This window comes from Propithecus coquereli, unplaced genomic scaffold, assembly GCF_000956105.1.
Source record: "Propithecus coquereli isolate 6110/MARCELLA unplaced genomic scaffold, Pcoq_1.0 Scaffold341, whole genome shotgun sequence".
In the NCBI taxonomy this organism is placed as follows: domain Eukaryota; kingdom Metazoa; phylum Chordata; class Mammalia; order Primates; family Indriidae; genus Propithecus; species Propithecus coquereli.
The window spans coordinates 53,405-69,996 of record NW_012149075.1 but is presented as its reverse complement, the minus strand read 5'-3'; the positions used below and the strand labels follow the sequence as shown (position 1 = coordinate 69,996).

At 52.1% G+C, this 16,592-nt stretch overlaps 1 protein-coding gene across 1 annotated transcript in view; it reads left to right on the top strand.

Annotated features, from left to right (window-relative positions):
- Positions 1–9,037: 9,037 nt before the first annotated feature.
- The window catches only part of LOC105815657 (endothelin-converting enzyme 1-like), a 60,688-nt gene continuing 53,133 nt past the window's right edge, over positions 9,038–16,592 (top strand). The window contains exon 1 of the mRNA XM_012650857.1: positions 9,038–9,176. Within this exon, the coding sequence (XP_012506311.1) occupies positions 9,174–9,176 (3 nt within the window). The 5' untranslated portion in view covers positions 9,038–9,173. The remainder of the gene's footprint in view (positions 9,177–16,592) is intronic.

The following is a 16,592-nucleotide window of genomic DNA, read 5'->3' as shown; positions in this document are numbered from 1 at the left end:
CTCCAAGACGGGCCTCACCCAGGTTGTCAGGAGAGCCGCAGGCTCCAAGCGGACCTGCCCGCCCACCCACACCTCCTCTCCCTGCCGAAGACACTCCCCTCCTCCTCATGGCCTGCAGTTCTGGAGGGCAGACCTGGATTCAAACCCCCACTATGCCATTTTCTCGCTGCATGACCTCAGACTTCACCCAGCCTCGCTCTCCTCGTCTGCTGAATAGGGATGTTGCTGTATGGGGAAGAGCAGATCTGGGATCAGAACCTGCGTCTGCTTGGCTCCACTGCCCCGCCCTTTCCGTCATGCCTGGTCGAGGGGCTCCTTGCAACAGGCCTCACCGAGGGGCTAGTTCCATGTTCTCAGCTCTATCCATGCATCCAGGTCACCTGGGAGTTTTATAAACTCTGGGGCCCATCCTCCAGACATTTGGGATTAATTGACCTAAGATGGGACCCAGGCAACAGTACCATTTAAAAATTTTTTATTTATTTATTAGTGATGCAGTCTCACTATGTTGCCCAGATTGGCCTCAAACTCCTGAGCTCAAAGGATCCTCTCGTCCCAGCCTCCCAAGTTGCTGGGCCTGCAGGCGTGGGCCACTGCACTTAGTCAGGACTTAGCACCTTTTAAAAGCTCCTCAGACGATACAAATGAACAGCTAGGGCTGAGAATTGCTGATCCAACCCCTTCATTTTACAAATGAGGAGACTGAGGCCCAAAGATTCTGAGTGACTTTCTCCATACCCAAGCCCCCCACTCATATGCAGCTGCAACTGGAGTCTCTAAGCTCTCCCCTCCACATGAAAGAACTGCTGTGATGATGTATAAAGCCACATGGAAGATTGGAGCTTTAAAATCAGACAGAGGTGGGTTCAAATCCTGCATAGCCACTTACAATTTGTGTGACCTGGGGTAAATCACTTCACCCCTCTGACCCTCAGAATCTTCATCTATTAAATAGGGGTCATATGAGGGCTCAATAGGATAGTGTATGCAGAGCAGAGGTGCTCATTAAACAGGCTCCATTCCCTAGAAAAGACCTTTAGGAGACTTTGATAGACATTTACGGAGCACCAACTACGTGCCGGTCCCTGTTTCTGGGGGCGGGGCTGAAGAATTGGGCTCAGGCAGGGGAGACAACAGAGTGAGCAGAGCCAGCAGACTGGGCAAGGCAGAGTGGCAGGTGCTGCGTTAGCAGTAAGGCAGGGGGCTGTGGGAGCACAGGCGGGGAAGCCCAAGTCAGACCTGGGAGATGAGGAAGGCTCCCTGGAGGAGGTGATGTTCTGAACTGAGTACTAACAAGTGAGTTAGGAGTTAGGTAGGTGAAGAGGTGGGAGAAAGGCATTCGTGGGGGAGGGAACAGCTTGAGCAAAGGCTCCGAGGCCAGAGACAGATGCTTGGCCCATCTCACCTTCTGCAGCTTGACCTGAAGTCTTGAGATGTGGCCGGGAGCACAGGGGTAGGGGTGGCTGTAACGAGGGCCTCGTTCCTAGTACCCTAGATTTGGGGAATGAACATTTATGGAGTAACTACTTTATGCTAAATCTTTTGCATTTGCAAACACACTTAATCTTCAAAGCAACCCTTCAGGCTGGGTGACATCATTCCCATTTTAGAGATGGAGTTCAGAGAAGTAAAGAGACTTGCCCAGGCTCACTCGGCTGAGGTCAGAATTGAATCAAGGACTCCAGAGTGGAAGCTCATCCTCTGGTCTTGCTATTTCATGCCCTGGTGCCCGGCCCTAGTCACAGGGGGTGTTTTGTGGGTCTGGCCCATCCACCAGTCTGGTGGAAGCCCTGAGTTTTCACCCTTGGCTCTGGCTGGCCGGGCAGCCCCTGTGGACTTCCCATACCCTTGAGTCAGTGGAGCTGAACAGCCTGGCTCTGCTTCAAGGGCACGTGACTCGATGCCTTTCTCCTGCCCTCACCTGCACCATCCCAAAGACTGTAGCTACATCAGTTAAAGACCCCAAGGAGGGGGACATAGCATCTGGCCTGGGATTGCCAGGCTTAGCTTTGCCCTTGAGGCCAGCTCCCTGAGAAAACTCCTCAGAACATGAATATTCAGGCTTAGGAGAAAAGTTAGGCTCTTCCCTGAGTGGCAAGGCCTGGCCGGGCTCTACCAACCCTCCACCCTCAGCTTGCCCTCAGTCCTCACACTCTAGGCGCTGCAGCCTTTGGAACTTTCTTCCAGTCTCTCTTGGTTCTCTTTCATGTCTGGGTCTTCCCACTGCCTAGAGCACTCTTCTCTTCTCTCTTAACCTGGGCAACTCCATTCTTCACGCTCTTCAGCTCCCCTGACCTCTTCCACAATGAATATCTCTAGCTCCAAGCACCTCTCCCTCATGTGACCAATCATGGTTGCTAAGTTGGTCTTAATACCTTCTCCCTCATATCTGATCCACCTTCCCTGACCTTGGTCCAAGCTAGCAACTTACAAATCTACATTATGAAATGTGGTGTTTTTGGTTTCTTTTGTAATCAAAATGTACAAAAATGCAAAGAGGTAGCTGCTCAGTGTTAAGCAAACATTATAAAACATTGGTCTAAAACATTATAAAACATTATAAAACATCGATTGAAAGCTATTAGAAGAGATAGGGAGAAATCTGTCAGGTGCCTGGACTCAATTTGTTACTGAGGTTGAATATGTCACTTACCTAAGAGCTTCCTAGCAGCCAAGGCAAAAGGGGAAATATACTGGGTTATAGTAGTCTGGTTCTAGAGGGACTTGGTTTCTTGAAATCACACATCCTTATTCCCTCAACTGGGAGGGGCTATATATAAAAGAGCTGCTATTGGCAGCACAGGCATTTGAGGGAATGGTTTTCCACTCTCCCTGCACTCCTGTCCCTTCTGTGGTCTCCCTGTGCTCATCCCAGCTAATTCTCAGGCATTTCTTGCACTTCATTGCTCCAGCCTGGCCCACTTTCTCAGATATGTCCCCCTGGTTCTGGACTCTCAGCAAAAGAAGTGAGTCTTCCGTCAGCGGAGGTGTTCAAACTTGGGCCAGGTGACTCCTGTGGGGGAAACTGCAGCAGAGATTCAGAAACTCAAACAGGGGCTGGAATAGATAACTTTGCACATTTCATCCAGGTCCGGCCTCTGGGGTCCATGAATCTGTGCCTGTGTAACTGGAACGCAACCCTTCTCCCCACTGCGGCTCCAAGTCCTGTACGGTCCTTCAGAAAAAAATGCAGTTGAGTTCAAAGCCCACAACTGAAAAGTTGCCTCCCCTGGATTAGTGACCACGTCCCACTCAGCTTCAGCTTGTTGATATACAGAATAGTGGAAATACTTACCGAAAGGAGTTGTAGGGTGGGTTCATGATGGTGCATGCCTAACTTTTATTTGTGTATAGCCCTCCCCTATCACAAACAGAAAGGGATTTGAAGCAGCTTACAAAAACAAAACAACTACATTTACCAGAAGGTTAAAATAATAAGCAAGTTTTCTCATCCCGTCTCCCCCACTTGCTGGCTGTGTGACCTGGAGCAAGTTGCTTCACCTCTCTGAGCCTCAGTTTCCTCATCTGTAAAATGGGATGACAGTTGTACCCACTTCCATTCAATTCTATTGTACATTTAAATAAATTAGTATAGAAGAGTACTTAGTACAGTGTCTGGCTTATAGTACACGGACAAGACATTTTAGCAGTTATTATTATTTATAATAACATTGTTGTAATCTCATTTTTTGTTTATAAAAGGTAATCTGGGTAAAGGTGAGCCACTTTCAGGCCAGTCTTAGCTCCCTGTTGAAGCAGAAACACTAGTCCCTTCTCCGGAAAAAAAAAAAGGGAAAAACTCAAGTTACTCGGGACGCTAAGGTAGGAGGATCGCTTGAGCCCAGTAGTTCGAGGCTGCAGTGAGCTATGATTGGGTCATTCCAGCCTGGGAAACAGAGTGAGATCCTTGTCTTAAAAAAAAAATTGAAAAACAATTTAAATATTTATCCAATTCTTTTGAAAATGTGAAAGTGATTTCATCCATAATCTCAATAAAACTTGCTCAAGTTTCCTCCCCACCATGCCATCTCACCTTCTGTTCCCTCACTCTCTTTTTCAATATCTTCCAGCACTGCAGGCCCCAAATCTGCCTTCTGATTCCCCCAAATGCTCTCTGAAGGCTCAGTCTGTGCTGGCCTTCTCCTTCAGCCCCTATCCTGGCCTATCCCCATTTTTTTCCCACCCTGGTGACTTCTGGCCTTTCTCTTATAGCTTGTTCTTTCCCTTCCATCTGCCCATTGCCCAGATCCACAGGCCAAAGCCCAGGCTGCAGCCGCCTGAACTGCCAAGTTTCCTTCCTCAAAGAACGCAGCGAGGCAGGGAGGGGATGAATGGGTTAATAATGTTTTTCCTCTCACAAACAGGCATGCATGTGTCAGTCCAGCTAAGCGCAGAATCACAAGGAGTTTGCAATGGTTCCTATCTGAGGAGTGAAATTATGGGACTGTTCTTTCCCATCGTACTCATTCCTGTATTGTTTATTTTAAAGCGAGCATGTATGACACTTGAAATTGGAAAAAAATAGAGATTTTTCTTAGTTTTTTCAAAATTAAATTAGGAAATTGGGGCAGAGAGAGGAAATATTAATAGTATAAAAAGGCAAAAGCAATAATAAAATGAATATCCTAAATATATTCCACTGGTCTCATATTTAAGTCATGTAAAGTTCTCAGTGTGGGGCCCAGCACAGACTTGATAAATAGCAGCTATTGTTGGACTTAATGAGTTTCAGTCCCTCACTGAAACTCAACTGCCCAATTCAATCAGAGTAGTTGGTGGCTCAAGGAGAAGCTAGAGGGGGGTCAGGCACAACATCTTGGCCCCCTGTTTCACATCAGGCCTGGAGTTGGGGGGCGTGGCGGATCCTGGCTCCTTCTCTGCAGGGTAGGATGAGTCAGGAATGGCCTCACTGGTTTTGACAAGCTCTGCCTGCCTGCAACCTGGCTCTACCTGCGGGGTTTGAGTGTGGTGCCCCCTCCCCTGCCAGCCTCTTCCTGAGCTCTTTCTGATGTCCTGGTGACTATATCCTCTTGGACAGGCTGGCATCTGTTCCTGGAAAGTCTGGTGATTTCCTCAGGAGCCCTAGGTTGTAATTTCAGTTCAGTTATCAAGACAAAACAAAATTAAAAATTAAAAAGCTCTTATAATGAGTCTCATTCTTTCTGCATGCCTATGGGCTGCCCGGTTTGTCCAACCTCTATCTGACTTGGCATGTGGCATTCGTTCAAAAGAAAAAAGAAATCAGCCAACCAAAAAGGATTCTTTGGGTACCTACTGTGCACTGGACATAACCAAATATCCACTCTGTACAAGACGGTGACAGAGGCAAAGCAGAGGAAGGGTAATACCAATAATAGCGGTTGCCATATATTGAAAGCCTGTGAAAAGTGAGCCCTTCCACAAATTCTGGCAGATTCCTTTTGGATCCTGGTGAGTCCTAAGGCTGAATGACTTAGTAACCCACAGCTAAACTAGAATGCCAGGTACCTCTGAGGGGCTCCCTGTGGTCTGGCCAATCGGAACCCTCGGCCACAGTGATTGGCCGACGAATTGACACACGTTTCGGTGAGAGCCAATGAGACTCAGTCTGGGGAATCTTGTTGGAACTGCAGGGAAAAGCCAGTCCCTGTTTCTGTTTGAGTTGCTGAGAGAGTAGCATGTGAGCCTGCTGCTGCCGGCAGGTAGCTTGTCATCATGAGAGAGCCTGCCAAAACAACGAGGCCAGGAGAGAGGCAAGAGTCAAGAGATGGAGTGAAGGAGACCGAATCCTCATGACTTCATCCAAGCTCCTCATGGAGCCCTGCCTACAGCTACCTCTACCCCTGCACTTTGTAGTTACATAGGCAAAAATGTTCCTTCTTTTTTGTTCTGGCCAGTTTAAGCAGGGTTTTCTGCCAGTTTGTGCCCTGATGATCTGACTGAGCAAAAGTTGTGCCCAGAGATTTCAGTATTTAAGGGAAGCAAGCACCCCTCCAAATCTCATCCACTCTCCAAAAGGAAACATGTTCTCCTGCCACACAACTGCCCATGTCTCTGTCAGAGAGCACAGTGAGCCCTTAAATGCCAACAGAAGCAGCAGCATGCCAGCAAAAGAGCAAATCTCCTCAAACTAGCTGTGCCTCCTTGGACAAATCACTTTCCCTCTCTGAACATTGATTTTTCTCACCTGCAATATGAGAGTAGCGTGGGAATCATAGCATCTACCATATAATATTGTGAGAATCACTAAGATAATATTAAATACCACAAAGCGCCTACCACAGTGTCTCGCACATAATAAATGCTCAACATTTATTGTGGCTGGCTGTTCCCAGAAAGCTGTTTGGAGGAGGTGATCTCGGGGGTTCCCTAAGGAGTTGGCAGCAAACCTTCTCACTTGCTTTCCCTTGGGCAGCATAAGACCAGGGGCTGCCTCTCCCAGAGCAGCCCGGTGGAATGGGAGGGACCCAGGCATCACACTGGGAAGCCTTGGTTCTAGTCCCAGTTCTGCTGCCAGCCCAGTGAGTAAGCTACCCACCGCCCCCCACCAATGTACCCATTTCAGAAACAATAAAGTCACAACCTTTCTCATCTTGTTTTCTTCATGGAGCCAGGACCACACCTTGTTCATTGCCCATCTCCTTAGTACTCAGCCCAGTTCCTGCCTCACTAACAGAGCATTCCAGAATGTTCACTGTACGAGTGAATAAAGTGTGTCCGTAATATCCAACCTTTCTTCTTCTCTTTGGAATTTACTGTTGGAGTGCAACAGAGACAGAAAAGCACACAGATCTTAAGGAGACTGCTTGATGATTTTTCATAAACACCTTTCCCTCCCCAGTACCTAGCCCTTATGAACACCCAGGATAACTGGATTCCCTTTTTGTGTCTCCCTGGAACTCCAGATGTCCCTCCAGGTATCAGGTTATGATTCCCAGGAAGACACTAAGGAATGGTCAGGAATCTGAAACCAAGCCAGGGGCAGCTAACGGTATAAGTTACCCAGGAAGAAGAGAGGGTCTGGGCCTTCAGGTCTGGTCACCTTCAGGACATGGCCTGACACTCCCCTCCTGAACATGCCTCCCCACTGCTACACTCACCATGCTCGCAGGCCTGGCCCCTGTGTCCTTCCCTCCATGTTGAAGAATTCAACATGCAGCCAAACGGAGAGGACAGTGCAGTGAGCTATTTCCACAGAGCCCTGCAGGTTCCCACACACTCTGCCCAGGAACGGATGGTCCCCTTTGGAACCTGACTCTGTGTGCCTAGACCTTCTCTCCCCCACATGCCCAGGCTCACTCTGGGCCAGCTCCTGGGCAAGGGTTGCTGCCAGCTGCTCCTCCTCTTCTCTGCTGGTAGTAAGTTGTCTCTCTCTCTCTTTCTCTCTCTCCCTCCCTGAGGTCTCCTTGGCTCCCAACCAATTCAACCTCTCTCCCCACATGGCTAGCAGGCAAGATTTCTTAGGTCTTTCCTTCTGGCCTCATGAACTCTTAGACATCCTTCAAAGCCCAAATCCCAAATCCCAACACTTCTGGGATGTCTTTGTCTCTTCTGAACATATACATCCCCTAAACATTAGTTTCTCTTTCTCAGCACAACACAAATATAGATGATCACAAAAGTCACACAACAATGTCACAGAAACACACACAATTTCACCACACACAATGCTTTTATCGCTTTTTCTTGAAAATTGGGCTACAGGCCCGGCGCAGTGGCTCACGCCTGTAATGCTAGCACTCTGGGAGGCCAAGGCAGGAGGATCACTGGAGCTCAGGAGTTGGAGACCAGCCTGAGCAAGAGTGAGACCTCAGCTCTACCAAAATGAAATTTAAAAAACCCAGCTGGGCATTGCTGTTTGCACCTATAGTCCCAGCTACCTGGGAGGCTGAGGCAGAAGGATCGCTTAGAGCCCAGGAGTTGGAGATTACAGTGAGCTACAAGGATCCCACTGCACTCTACCCAGGGCAGCAGAGTGAGATTCTGTCTCAACAAAAACAAACAAGGAAATTGAACACCCCTCCTCACAACCTCTCACCCCTTAATAAAAATAAAAAAAAAGAAAAGAAAATTGGGCGACATACAAAGTTGTACCAAATCATAGCCTCGTCCCTCTCCTGTGTGCACACATGCACATGTACAAACAACACCACAAAACCACAGGGATTTGTTCTCTACTTGTTCACAACAGGAACACAAAGTCTCTTTCTACCACACCAACATGCACGCACATGCACAACAGGACACAAATGTACAGTCCACACATCATACAAATATACCGACACACACCGTTTTCTGTTCCTTCCTCCTTTACTGGCACTTACGCAACATACATGTAGTGAGTTTCTCTCCTGGACATGCAAACGCACATGTAGGGAGAGCCATGGCTCCTCTGCTTCCCTTCCACCTCCTTCCCTCGCCTGGCATCTCTCTCTCTCTCTCTCTCTCTCTCTCACTCACACACACACACACACACACACACACACCCAGTAACAAACCTCAAATATAGTCAGTCTGTTTTTCTTTCACACATAAACACACAGGCATGCGGAATTCACCCCTCCCCCCCCGTTTATGTCTCCTCTCCTCCCTCCTCCTTCCTCTCTCTCTCTCTCTCTCTCTCTCTCTCTCTCTCTCTGTCTCACACACACACACACACACACACACTAACACGCACGCAGCTGCAGCGCCCTGGGTCACACTCCAGTGCAGGCGCCAGACAGGAGACAAAGGTCGCTGAGGCTCCCAGCACCCCGCACTGGACACAGCTGAGCCACTCCGGCTCCACCTGCCCCCGAAGCCGGTCCCGGCGAGGTCTGGAGCATGCACCCCAAGCGGGAGGCTCAGACCGAGCCAGCCCTCCGGAGACCCCACGCAGCCCGGGCCTCCAGCGCCCGGCGCGCCAAGGGTTAAGGAGCCCGCGGGGGCGGGGGCAGTCGGGCCTCCGGGCGCGATTGGCTGCGCCGCCCCGGCCCGGGCCTCCGCGCCCCGCCATTGGCCCTGCGGTGGGCCCCGCCCCCCCGGGACTCGGCGCCGGAGCCGCGCGCTCGCCCGCGGGGAGCCAAGCGCGCCGCCGGGGCCAGCCAGCCGCGCCGTCCGAGCAGCGCGGAGCGGAGCGGGAGCCCGAGCCGGGAGCCGCCTGCCGGGCGCGGGGCGCCGGAAGCAGCGCGGAGCCGGAGCGGAGCACGCGAGCTATGGTGAGTGCCGCGCCCGGCCCGGCGTTCTGGTCCAGCCTCGACGGTCCCCGGCGGCGGCGCCGCGGGTGTCCCCGGGTCGGCCCAACTCGCGGGGGGCTGGGCGCTGGCTGCAGCGGCGGTCCCCGCCAGGCTCTCGCAAGGCGTGGAGTCTGGGGGCGCCTGGGCAGGGCTCGACTCTCCGCGCGGCGCTGCGCTCGGTTCCGTCGGGGGCGGCCCGACTGCGCCGAGCTTGGCTGTGGGCAGCTGGCCGGGGCTGGATGTGAGGGGCTCGGTGTGGCCAGTTCGGTTTGAGGACATTGGGGTGTCCAGAGGTCCTTAGTCTCATTTGAGGTGTCCAGAGGTCCGTGGTCTCGGCTTGACTTGGAGACCCTGGGCAGCCAGGCTGGGTCGGGTTCGCAGGTGGCGGTGATCCTGATGCGTCTTGATCCAGCTGGACCTGAGTGTCCCGGGAAGCAGAGGTCGGTCTCCACCTGGGGAATCGTGGGTGGCTGCGACCAGCGCATTCCGAGGGCCAGGTTGGGGCTCTCTGGGACTGCTGATCCCCTGTGGCCTAAGGGGTGGAGGTGGTGGCTGAGCAGCCAGGTCAGAGACCGTCAGAGACCAGGGGACACTTGGGAGCCCTGCGCCCAGTGATCCTGTCTCTCCAGCATCTCCTAGTAATGGCTCCTCAGAGGGGGGGTTGGTGGAGACTGAGTGCTGACTGGGATGGCACCAGAGAAAAGGGGAGAAGGGGAGGGGGATTTCATGAGGGTCTCTGAAGCCCCCAAGGAGAAATCCATTTCATCCAGGCTGGGCTTCTTGAGGGCTGTGGGGAGGGGTGTTGTCTCTGGAGCCCAAGAGCCAAGGCCCTTCATTTCCCTTTCTGGGGGCTGGTGATTGCCTCCTCATCACAAGATGAAGGCCACCTACTTCTCTTCGGCTTCTTTTCTCCATGGTCAACTCCCTTCCCCCCACCCACTCTCCCCCCAGTCCTGTTCTGTGCCCCGTGAAGTGGGTGCAAGTCACCTTGTTGGTCCTGAGGAGGGCATGTGCCATCATCGTGGCTGCCAGTCCCAGGAATGCAGCCACCTCCACTTCTCTGTGATGCCACTGCCAAGTCTGGGGGAACCAGTGGGAGCAGGACAGACCTCCTATAAGCCAAAGAGTCCCCCAGCGACTCCCCAAGACCAAACCCTGCTCTGGCCAGAGCTGGAATCTTATTACAACCTCCCAGCCTCTCCCCTCCACGTCCCCTCTCTTCTCATCCCGCTAGTGTCTTCCTCCCTTATTCCCCACCTCTTGCCTCTCTGGAGTCAGTAGGAGTGGAGTTATGACGTAATTCTACACCCGAAGGTGCTTAGAGACCATCTTGGACTCAACCTACCTCCTTGGTTAGGAATCTCCCCTGGAACACCCTGCCTCGGCAGTTTCAGTGGCAGGGAGGATACCACCCGTGGACCAGCACTTGATTTAAAGTCTCAGTATATGGGCAATAAAAGGAGATAAGAATTGGAGGTTATATCATCCACCCTGCCTCAAAGCCAAATCTGCCCTAAGTTACTCAGAAAGAGAACTTTTTCCTCTTTAAAAACCACCAAAAAGAGAGGTCCCCATTCTGCCTTGGTGACACTTTATGGAGCCTTACAACCTGAGCAGCCTCCTAGCCCATCAGGAAGACCCCAGGCTTTGGCATCAGACAGATTTGGGTTCAAATCCCAGCTCCTCCACTTCCCCACAGGAACTTTGGTCTGGTTGCAGCATCAGCGCTGAGTTTCAGTTTCCTCATCTGTGAGATGAGATGATAGGTCTTATCTTCCAGGAGTGAGATTACCAAGTGAGAGTGCTTTTCTTGAATACAGCTTAGTTTCCTTTCTTTTACAGTCTTGAGCTCAAGTTGAGCAGCTCTATGTAACATCTAACCTAGTCTGGAAGAAGGATTAAAGTTTATAATATCGTGGAGAGAAGAAGGGGACAGTGATACTTAGAGAATCATTTGTTCGTCATTCAATAAAAATTTATTGAACACTTCTACGCCGAACCTTGTGCAAGGGAGGAAACACAATAAACATAAACACTGTGTTAAGGGAGCTTCCACTGGGCCATTAGTGTCTGCAGTGGTCCTCAGGCCAGGTGGCATGCCTTTAGGAGAGGTAGAGATATCGTGCCAGGCAAGGGCTCCCTTCTGGCTGGAGACATGAGAGAAAGCTTCATTGAACAGATGGCACTGAACTGGAAAGAATGTCCCAGGTAGGGGGACCTGTGTGACAGAGGACCAGAGCTGTGAGAGCACAGGAAATGCTCAGAAGCCCAGGACGGGGTTGGCCTGGTACCTGGGTATGAGAGTGAGGAAAGAGGAGAGAAAGTGGGCAAGGAAGTTGCTGGGGCCAGAGAGTAAAGGCTTAAGGCAGGCGGAGGAAATGCTCTGTGATCGCGGACCCACCGCGAATGGGTGGGGTGGAGGCTGATGTCAGGCCTCCTCGGCGCCTGTCATGTGGGTTTCCCCTAAACGCTGGTTCGTGTGCTGTCATTCCTGAGGGGGTGGTGAGTCAGGACTGATAAGGTGTTTATTCCCTGGATCTCCTGCTCCGTGGGTTTTAAACGAATGCAGCGTTCCCTCCCAGTGTGGCCAGGTTTCCCCTGGCCCTGGGTTCCGAATGGGGCTCTTTGGAGAGCATGTTGTTTGTTTCCTGTTGTCCTCCTGAATCTCCTGATGGTCCCCAGCTCCCCACCCAGGTCTCTAAGCCCTTGGCAGGGAGTCAGCACTGTTCTTAAAGGCCTCAAGTGGACCCTCCCCCTCCCACCCCCTCCCCTGCAGGCTGTGGGGTGAGGGTTGTGAGGAGGCTTTTTATATCTCCTGCCTCCAGTCATCCTCAAACCACCCAGCAGGAGGCACAGAGAGGTGAAGGAGGTTGCCCAGGGTCACAGAGCAAGATAGTGCCAGAGCAGGCACAAACCTCCTGGACGTTTGGAGGGTTAACCAGGCAGACAGGTTGGGGGAAGGAGGCCCAACCTAGCATTCCCAGTCTGCTGTGTGGCGCCTTGAGAATGTTCCTTCACATTCCAAGCTGGGGGCTGAGTTTGGGCCATGGCTGAGGGCTGGGAATCAGCTTTACTGCAGAGTGGTTGAGTTGAAGACAGGGTCCAGGGCCTAGGCTTGAATCCTGGAGGTGCCACCAGCTTGCTGTGTGACCTTGGGTCAGCCATTCTCCCTCTCTGTGCCCCCTTGGCTACCAAGTGGGACAGATTTGCTCTGTTTCTCAGGATGTTTCTACAATGGTTGTAGGAACACTGCGGAAACTATTAAGAATGTGAGGGAAAGTGTTATTGTTTGAAGATAGGAGGCTAGCCACATGCCCCAGGCCACGGCCGAGCCTCCCAGAGCACAGCGGGAACCTTGCCCTGGGCAGCCAGCGCCTGTGCTGCTAACCGGGCTGCTCCTTTGCATTGCTACATTTTTGGGTACACAAGCATGTTGTTACCTTTTGTTGAAGAATAAATACAGTTCCCCAGACAGAACTGGAGAGACCAGGCCCTGTCAGGCGAGAAACAGGATTTGGGGAGTGAGAGAACCACAGAGGTGGGCTCGGCAGAGCGTTTGGAGCATTAGCCGAGACATAACCAGCTTGGCCAAAGTCCACACTTTGACATCTGTGGCGAGGGAGGAGCCATGAGCAAATGTTTACAACTTTTTGTGCTTCTGCTCAATTTTTTTCTCTTCAGTTGACTAGGCACACACCCCCGCCATAGTCAGCGTGCTTCATTCATTCATTCATTCATTCACCAAACGAGGTGAGTGGGGCTGCGGTCACTGCTGATGGGACCGGCAGGTCTCTCCTCCACACGCTGACGGACGGCGGGCAGAGCAGGAAATTACAAGCACAATTACTGTTGCCAAGGAGACACATGGGGTGCTGTGGGAGTAGATAGGGGAACATGGCCTGGGGATCAGAAAAGGCTCCCTGAGGATGTGACATTAAAGCTGTGGCCTGCAGGATGAGTGGGACCGGGAAGAGAGTCTGGGCAGAGGGGGCAGCATGTGCGAGACATGCAGAGCACGGTGCCTGCGGGAGTGAGCTCACATGGAGCACAGCGGGCGATGCTTGGGAGGTGGCCGGGGGCAGGGGCACCCAGTGGTGGTCACGTTAAGGATCTGGGGCCCAGGAAAGGAGCTGGGCCTGGCTGCTGGACCTTCTTGCAACCACAGAGTGCTTGTGTTAGAAGGGGGTTAGGAACCATCTCATTCAAAGCCCTTGGCTCACAGGTGGGAAGACTGAGGGGCAAAATGAGCATCTACTGCGTCCTGGCACGTGAATGTCGTCTCTTTGCTCTTCACACAACCCCAGGAAGTGTGGATACCCCTATCTCAGAGCAGTAAAAGCTGAAGTCACTTAGGGAACTAGGGACTGGAACTAGGCATCAACCTCCTGAGCCCTCAAGGTTCTGGCTTTAGTCCCAACCTGCCACTCAATTGAGCAGACACTTGGCCTTCCCGAAAAAGCCCCCCAGGACAGGGGTAGAGTGTAGAGCCAATAGCCAGAGGCGTTGGGAGCCGATTGGGGCAGGACACAAGGAGGCTGAAATGCTGATTATCTTCCACCTGCGCAAGCACTTGATAGTTAGGCCTTTTCCTCCCCATACGCTGGCTGTCCTTGGATCGCACTGACAATTAGTGGCAGTGCGAGGACTTGAATCCAGGCCTTGTGACTCCCAGCCCAGACCCCCATCTCCCCAGCTCAGATAACAGCCCCTCCCTGCCTGACACTGCCCAGGCCCCCAGCCCAGGGCTCCAGTGGCCCCGTGACCGAACATGTCCCAGGCTTTCTGACCACATGGCCCTGCGAGCAGGGAGAGCAGCCCCTGGCCCAGAGCCTCCTCTTCCCGTCCTCTTCCCCGCACACTGCTTTGCCTGCTTGGCTGGGAAGGCAGGAGGGCCGGCCTGGGGAGACAGCCAGGTGGGGTAGGGTTACAGTGTAAACACAGTCATGTCAATATTTACTTCTACTGGAACCAGTGCCTCTCACCTCCCTGCCTGCCTCCCAGGAGCTGCCCATCCAGGTGCACATGGCCTGCTCCCCACGGCTCTGGTCTGCTCGTTGAAAGCAAGGCCCAGGGTGAAGACCTGGCTTCCAGCCCAAGCTCTGCCACTAACCCTTTGTATAGCCCTGAACAAGACACTCTCCCTTCCTGGGCTTCAGTCTTCCCGTCTGTATAATGACACAGTTGAAACAGATCCACTCTAGGGCCGTTTTCAGCAGTGACATGTAGGATGACAAGCATAATACTCTGTTCAGAGCACAGACTCAAAGTTGTGCAAACCTGGGTTTGAATCCCAGCCCCACCACTTCCTCACTGTGAGACTCTGGACAAGTCACTTAATCCCGTTGAGCTTTGGTTTCTTCATCTGTGAAGGGAGATCCTGGTGGTACCTGCTGTGGAGGCTCCTTGGTGAGCAGTAAGGAGCTAACACTTGCAGCTCACTCGGCACAGCTCTTGGCACGAGATGAGATCTGAATAAATGGCCGTGGTGGTGGTTGTTTTTCCTAATAAACGTTTTATGATTCTCTGAATCCAGACACTGGGTTGCGTCACTTGGAAACTGTAGCCAAGGGAGGGGACTGTAACCTTAAGCCCTCCTGGTACTCTGGGGCCACGGGGCCGGGCTGGGGGAGTCCGGGGGTTGAGAAAGCCCCTTGGTCAACACCGCGCACGCACGATAGCTGCCCAGCCTGTGGAGTTCCTTCTTACTGGGCAGAGGGCCAGCGCTGAAACGACCTCAGAGATATGTGGCCGTGAGAGGGATGAGGGAGGGTGAAGGGGCGGGAATGGGGGGAAGGACTCATTTCCTCAGCAGCCTTTTCACAGAAGCTCCGAGTCCAGTACACAGATGAGCTGTTCCTTCCAGCCCTGGAGAGGAGGGCATGTGGGGTGGGGCCGGCCACCTCGAGGTGCCGAGTCGGGGCAGGCAGTGTGGGGAGGAGGGGCAGGGAAGTGGGGGCTGCCTGTGCCGCAGGTGGGCCTTGGAGACCAGTGGGCCCAGGTTCAAACTGGGATCCATCCCTTTTGTCTGTGTCACTTTGGACAGTATGTCACCTCTCTGAGCTTCGTTTTCCTAGTCTCTAATATGGAGCTACTGGGGCCTGTTTTGTGTAGTATTGGAAGACTTGAATGAGATTCTGTTTCAAGTGATCCCAGCTCATGCTAGCACACACAGGGGGCTCCATCGGTATCAGCTGCTGTTATTGTCACGATTGTTGCGATGAAGACACTGGGTGCCAGTCTGTGGACTTCCTGAGGGCAGAGATTGTACATTTTTAAAAATCGTGTACACATCTTGCACAGCTGAATATTTACAAATGTACAGACCTGTGTACCACCTGGATCAAAATGTAAAACATTTCCACAGTTCCCATGTGACCCCTCCATTAGTCCCCTGCAGCAGGTGGCCACTGAGGTGCTTTCCGTCCCTCTAGTTTTCCTGGTTTTGAACTTTGTGTGGATTCATGAAAGTGTACTCTCAGCCTGGTTCCTTCCGCTTTAGCCAACACTGAGTGTTTCTGAGGTTCGTTCATGGCGCCTGTACCAGCATCTGCTCCTTTCTAGGCAGAATCGTGTTGCATTGGGTGGATGTATGTGTAAATGTCTCATGTGAATTTCTGTGGACAACATCTGAGTTGATTCCAGTTTGAGGCTGCTGTGACATCTTGTGTGAGTTTCCTCCTTGCAGACCTAGGCACTCAATCCTCTTGGGCACGTGCTTACGATGCACCTGCTGGGTGAGAGGGTGCATGTGTGTATAACTTTCTTTCTTTCATTTTTTTTTTTTTTTTTGAGACAGAGTCTCGCTGTGTCAACTAGGCTAGAGTACTGTGGCATAAGCCTAGCTCACAGCAACCTCAAACTCTGGGGCTCAAGCTATTCTCCTGCCTCAGCTTCCCAACTAGCTGAGACTATAGACGTGCACCACCACACCCATCTAATTTTTTCTTTTCTATTTTTAGTTGCCTAGCTAATTTTTTTCTATTTTTAGTAGAGATGGGGTCTTGCTCTTACTCAGGCTGGTTTTGAACTCCCAGCCTGAAGCGATCATCCTGCCTCGGCCTACCAGAGTGCTAGGATTACAGGCATGAGCCACCGCGCCCAGCCTCATTTTAACTTTCATAGAAACTGCCACACAGTTTCTGCCTAACTGCCTAAGTCCTCCAAGGTGGGCATTCCATCTTCAGAGTTATCATTCACTTCTTTGCCAGCGGGCCCAAGGCCTGGCCTAGAGTAGGCTCTCAGTGAATGTCTTTTTGTTGTTGTTTGTTTGTTTGAGACAGGGTCTTGCTCTGTCTCCCAGGCTAGAGTGCCATGGCATCAGCCTAGCTCACAGCAACCTCAAACTCCTGGGCTCAAGCGATCCTCCTGCCTCAGCCTCCCAAGTAGCTGGGACTACAG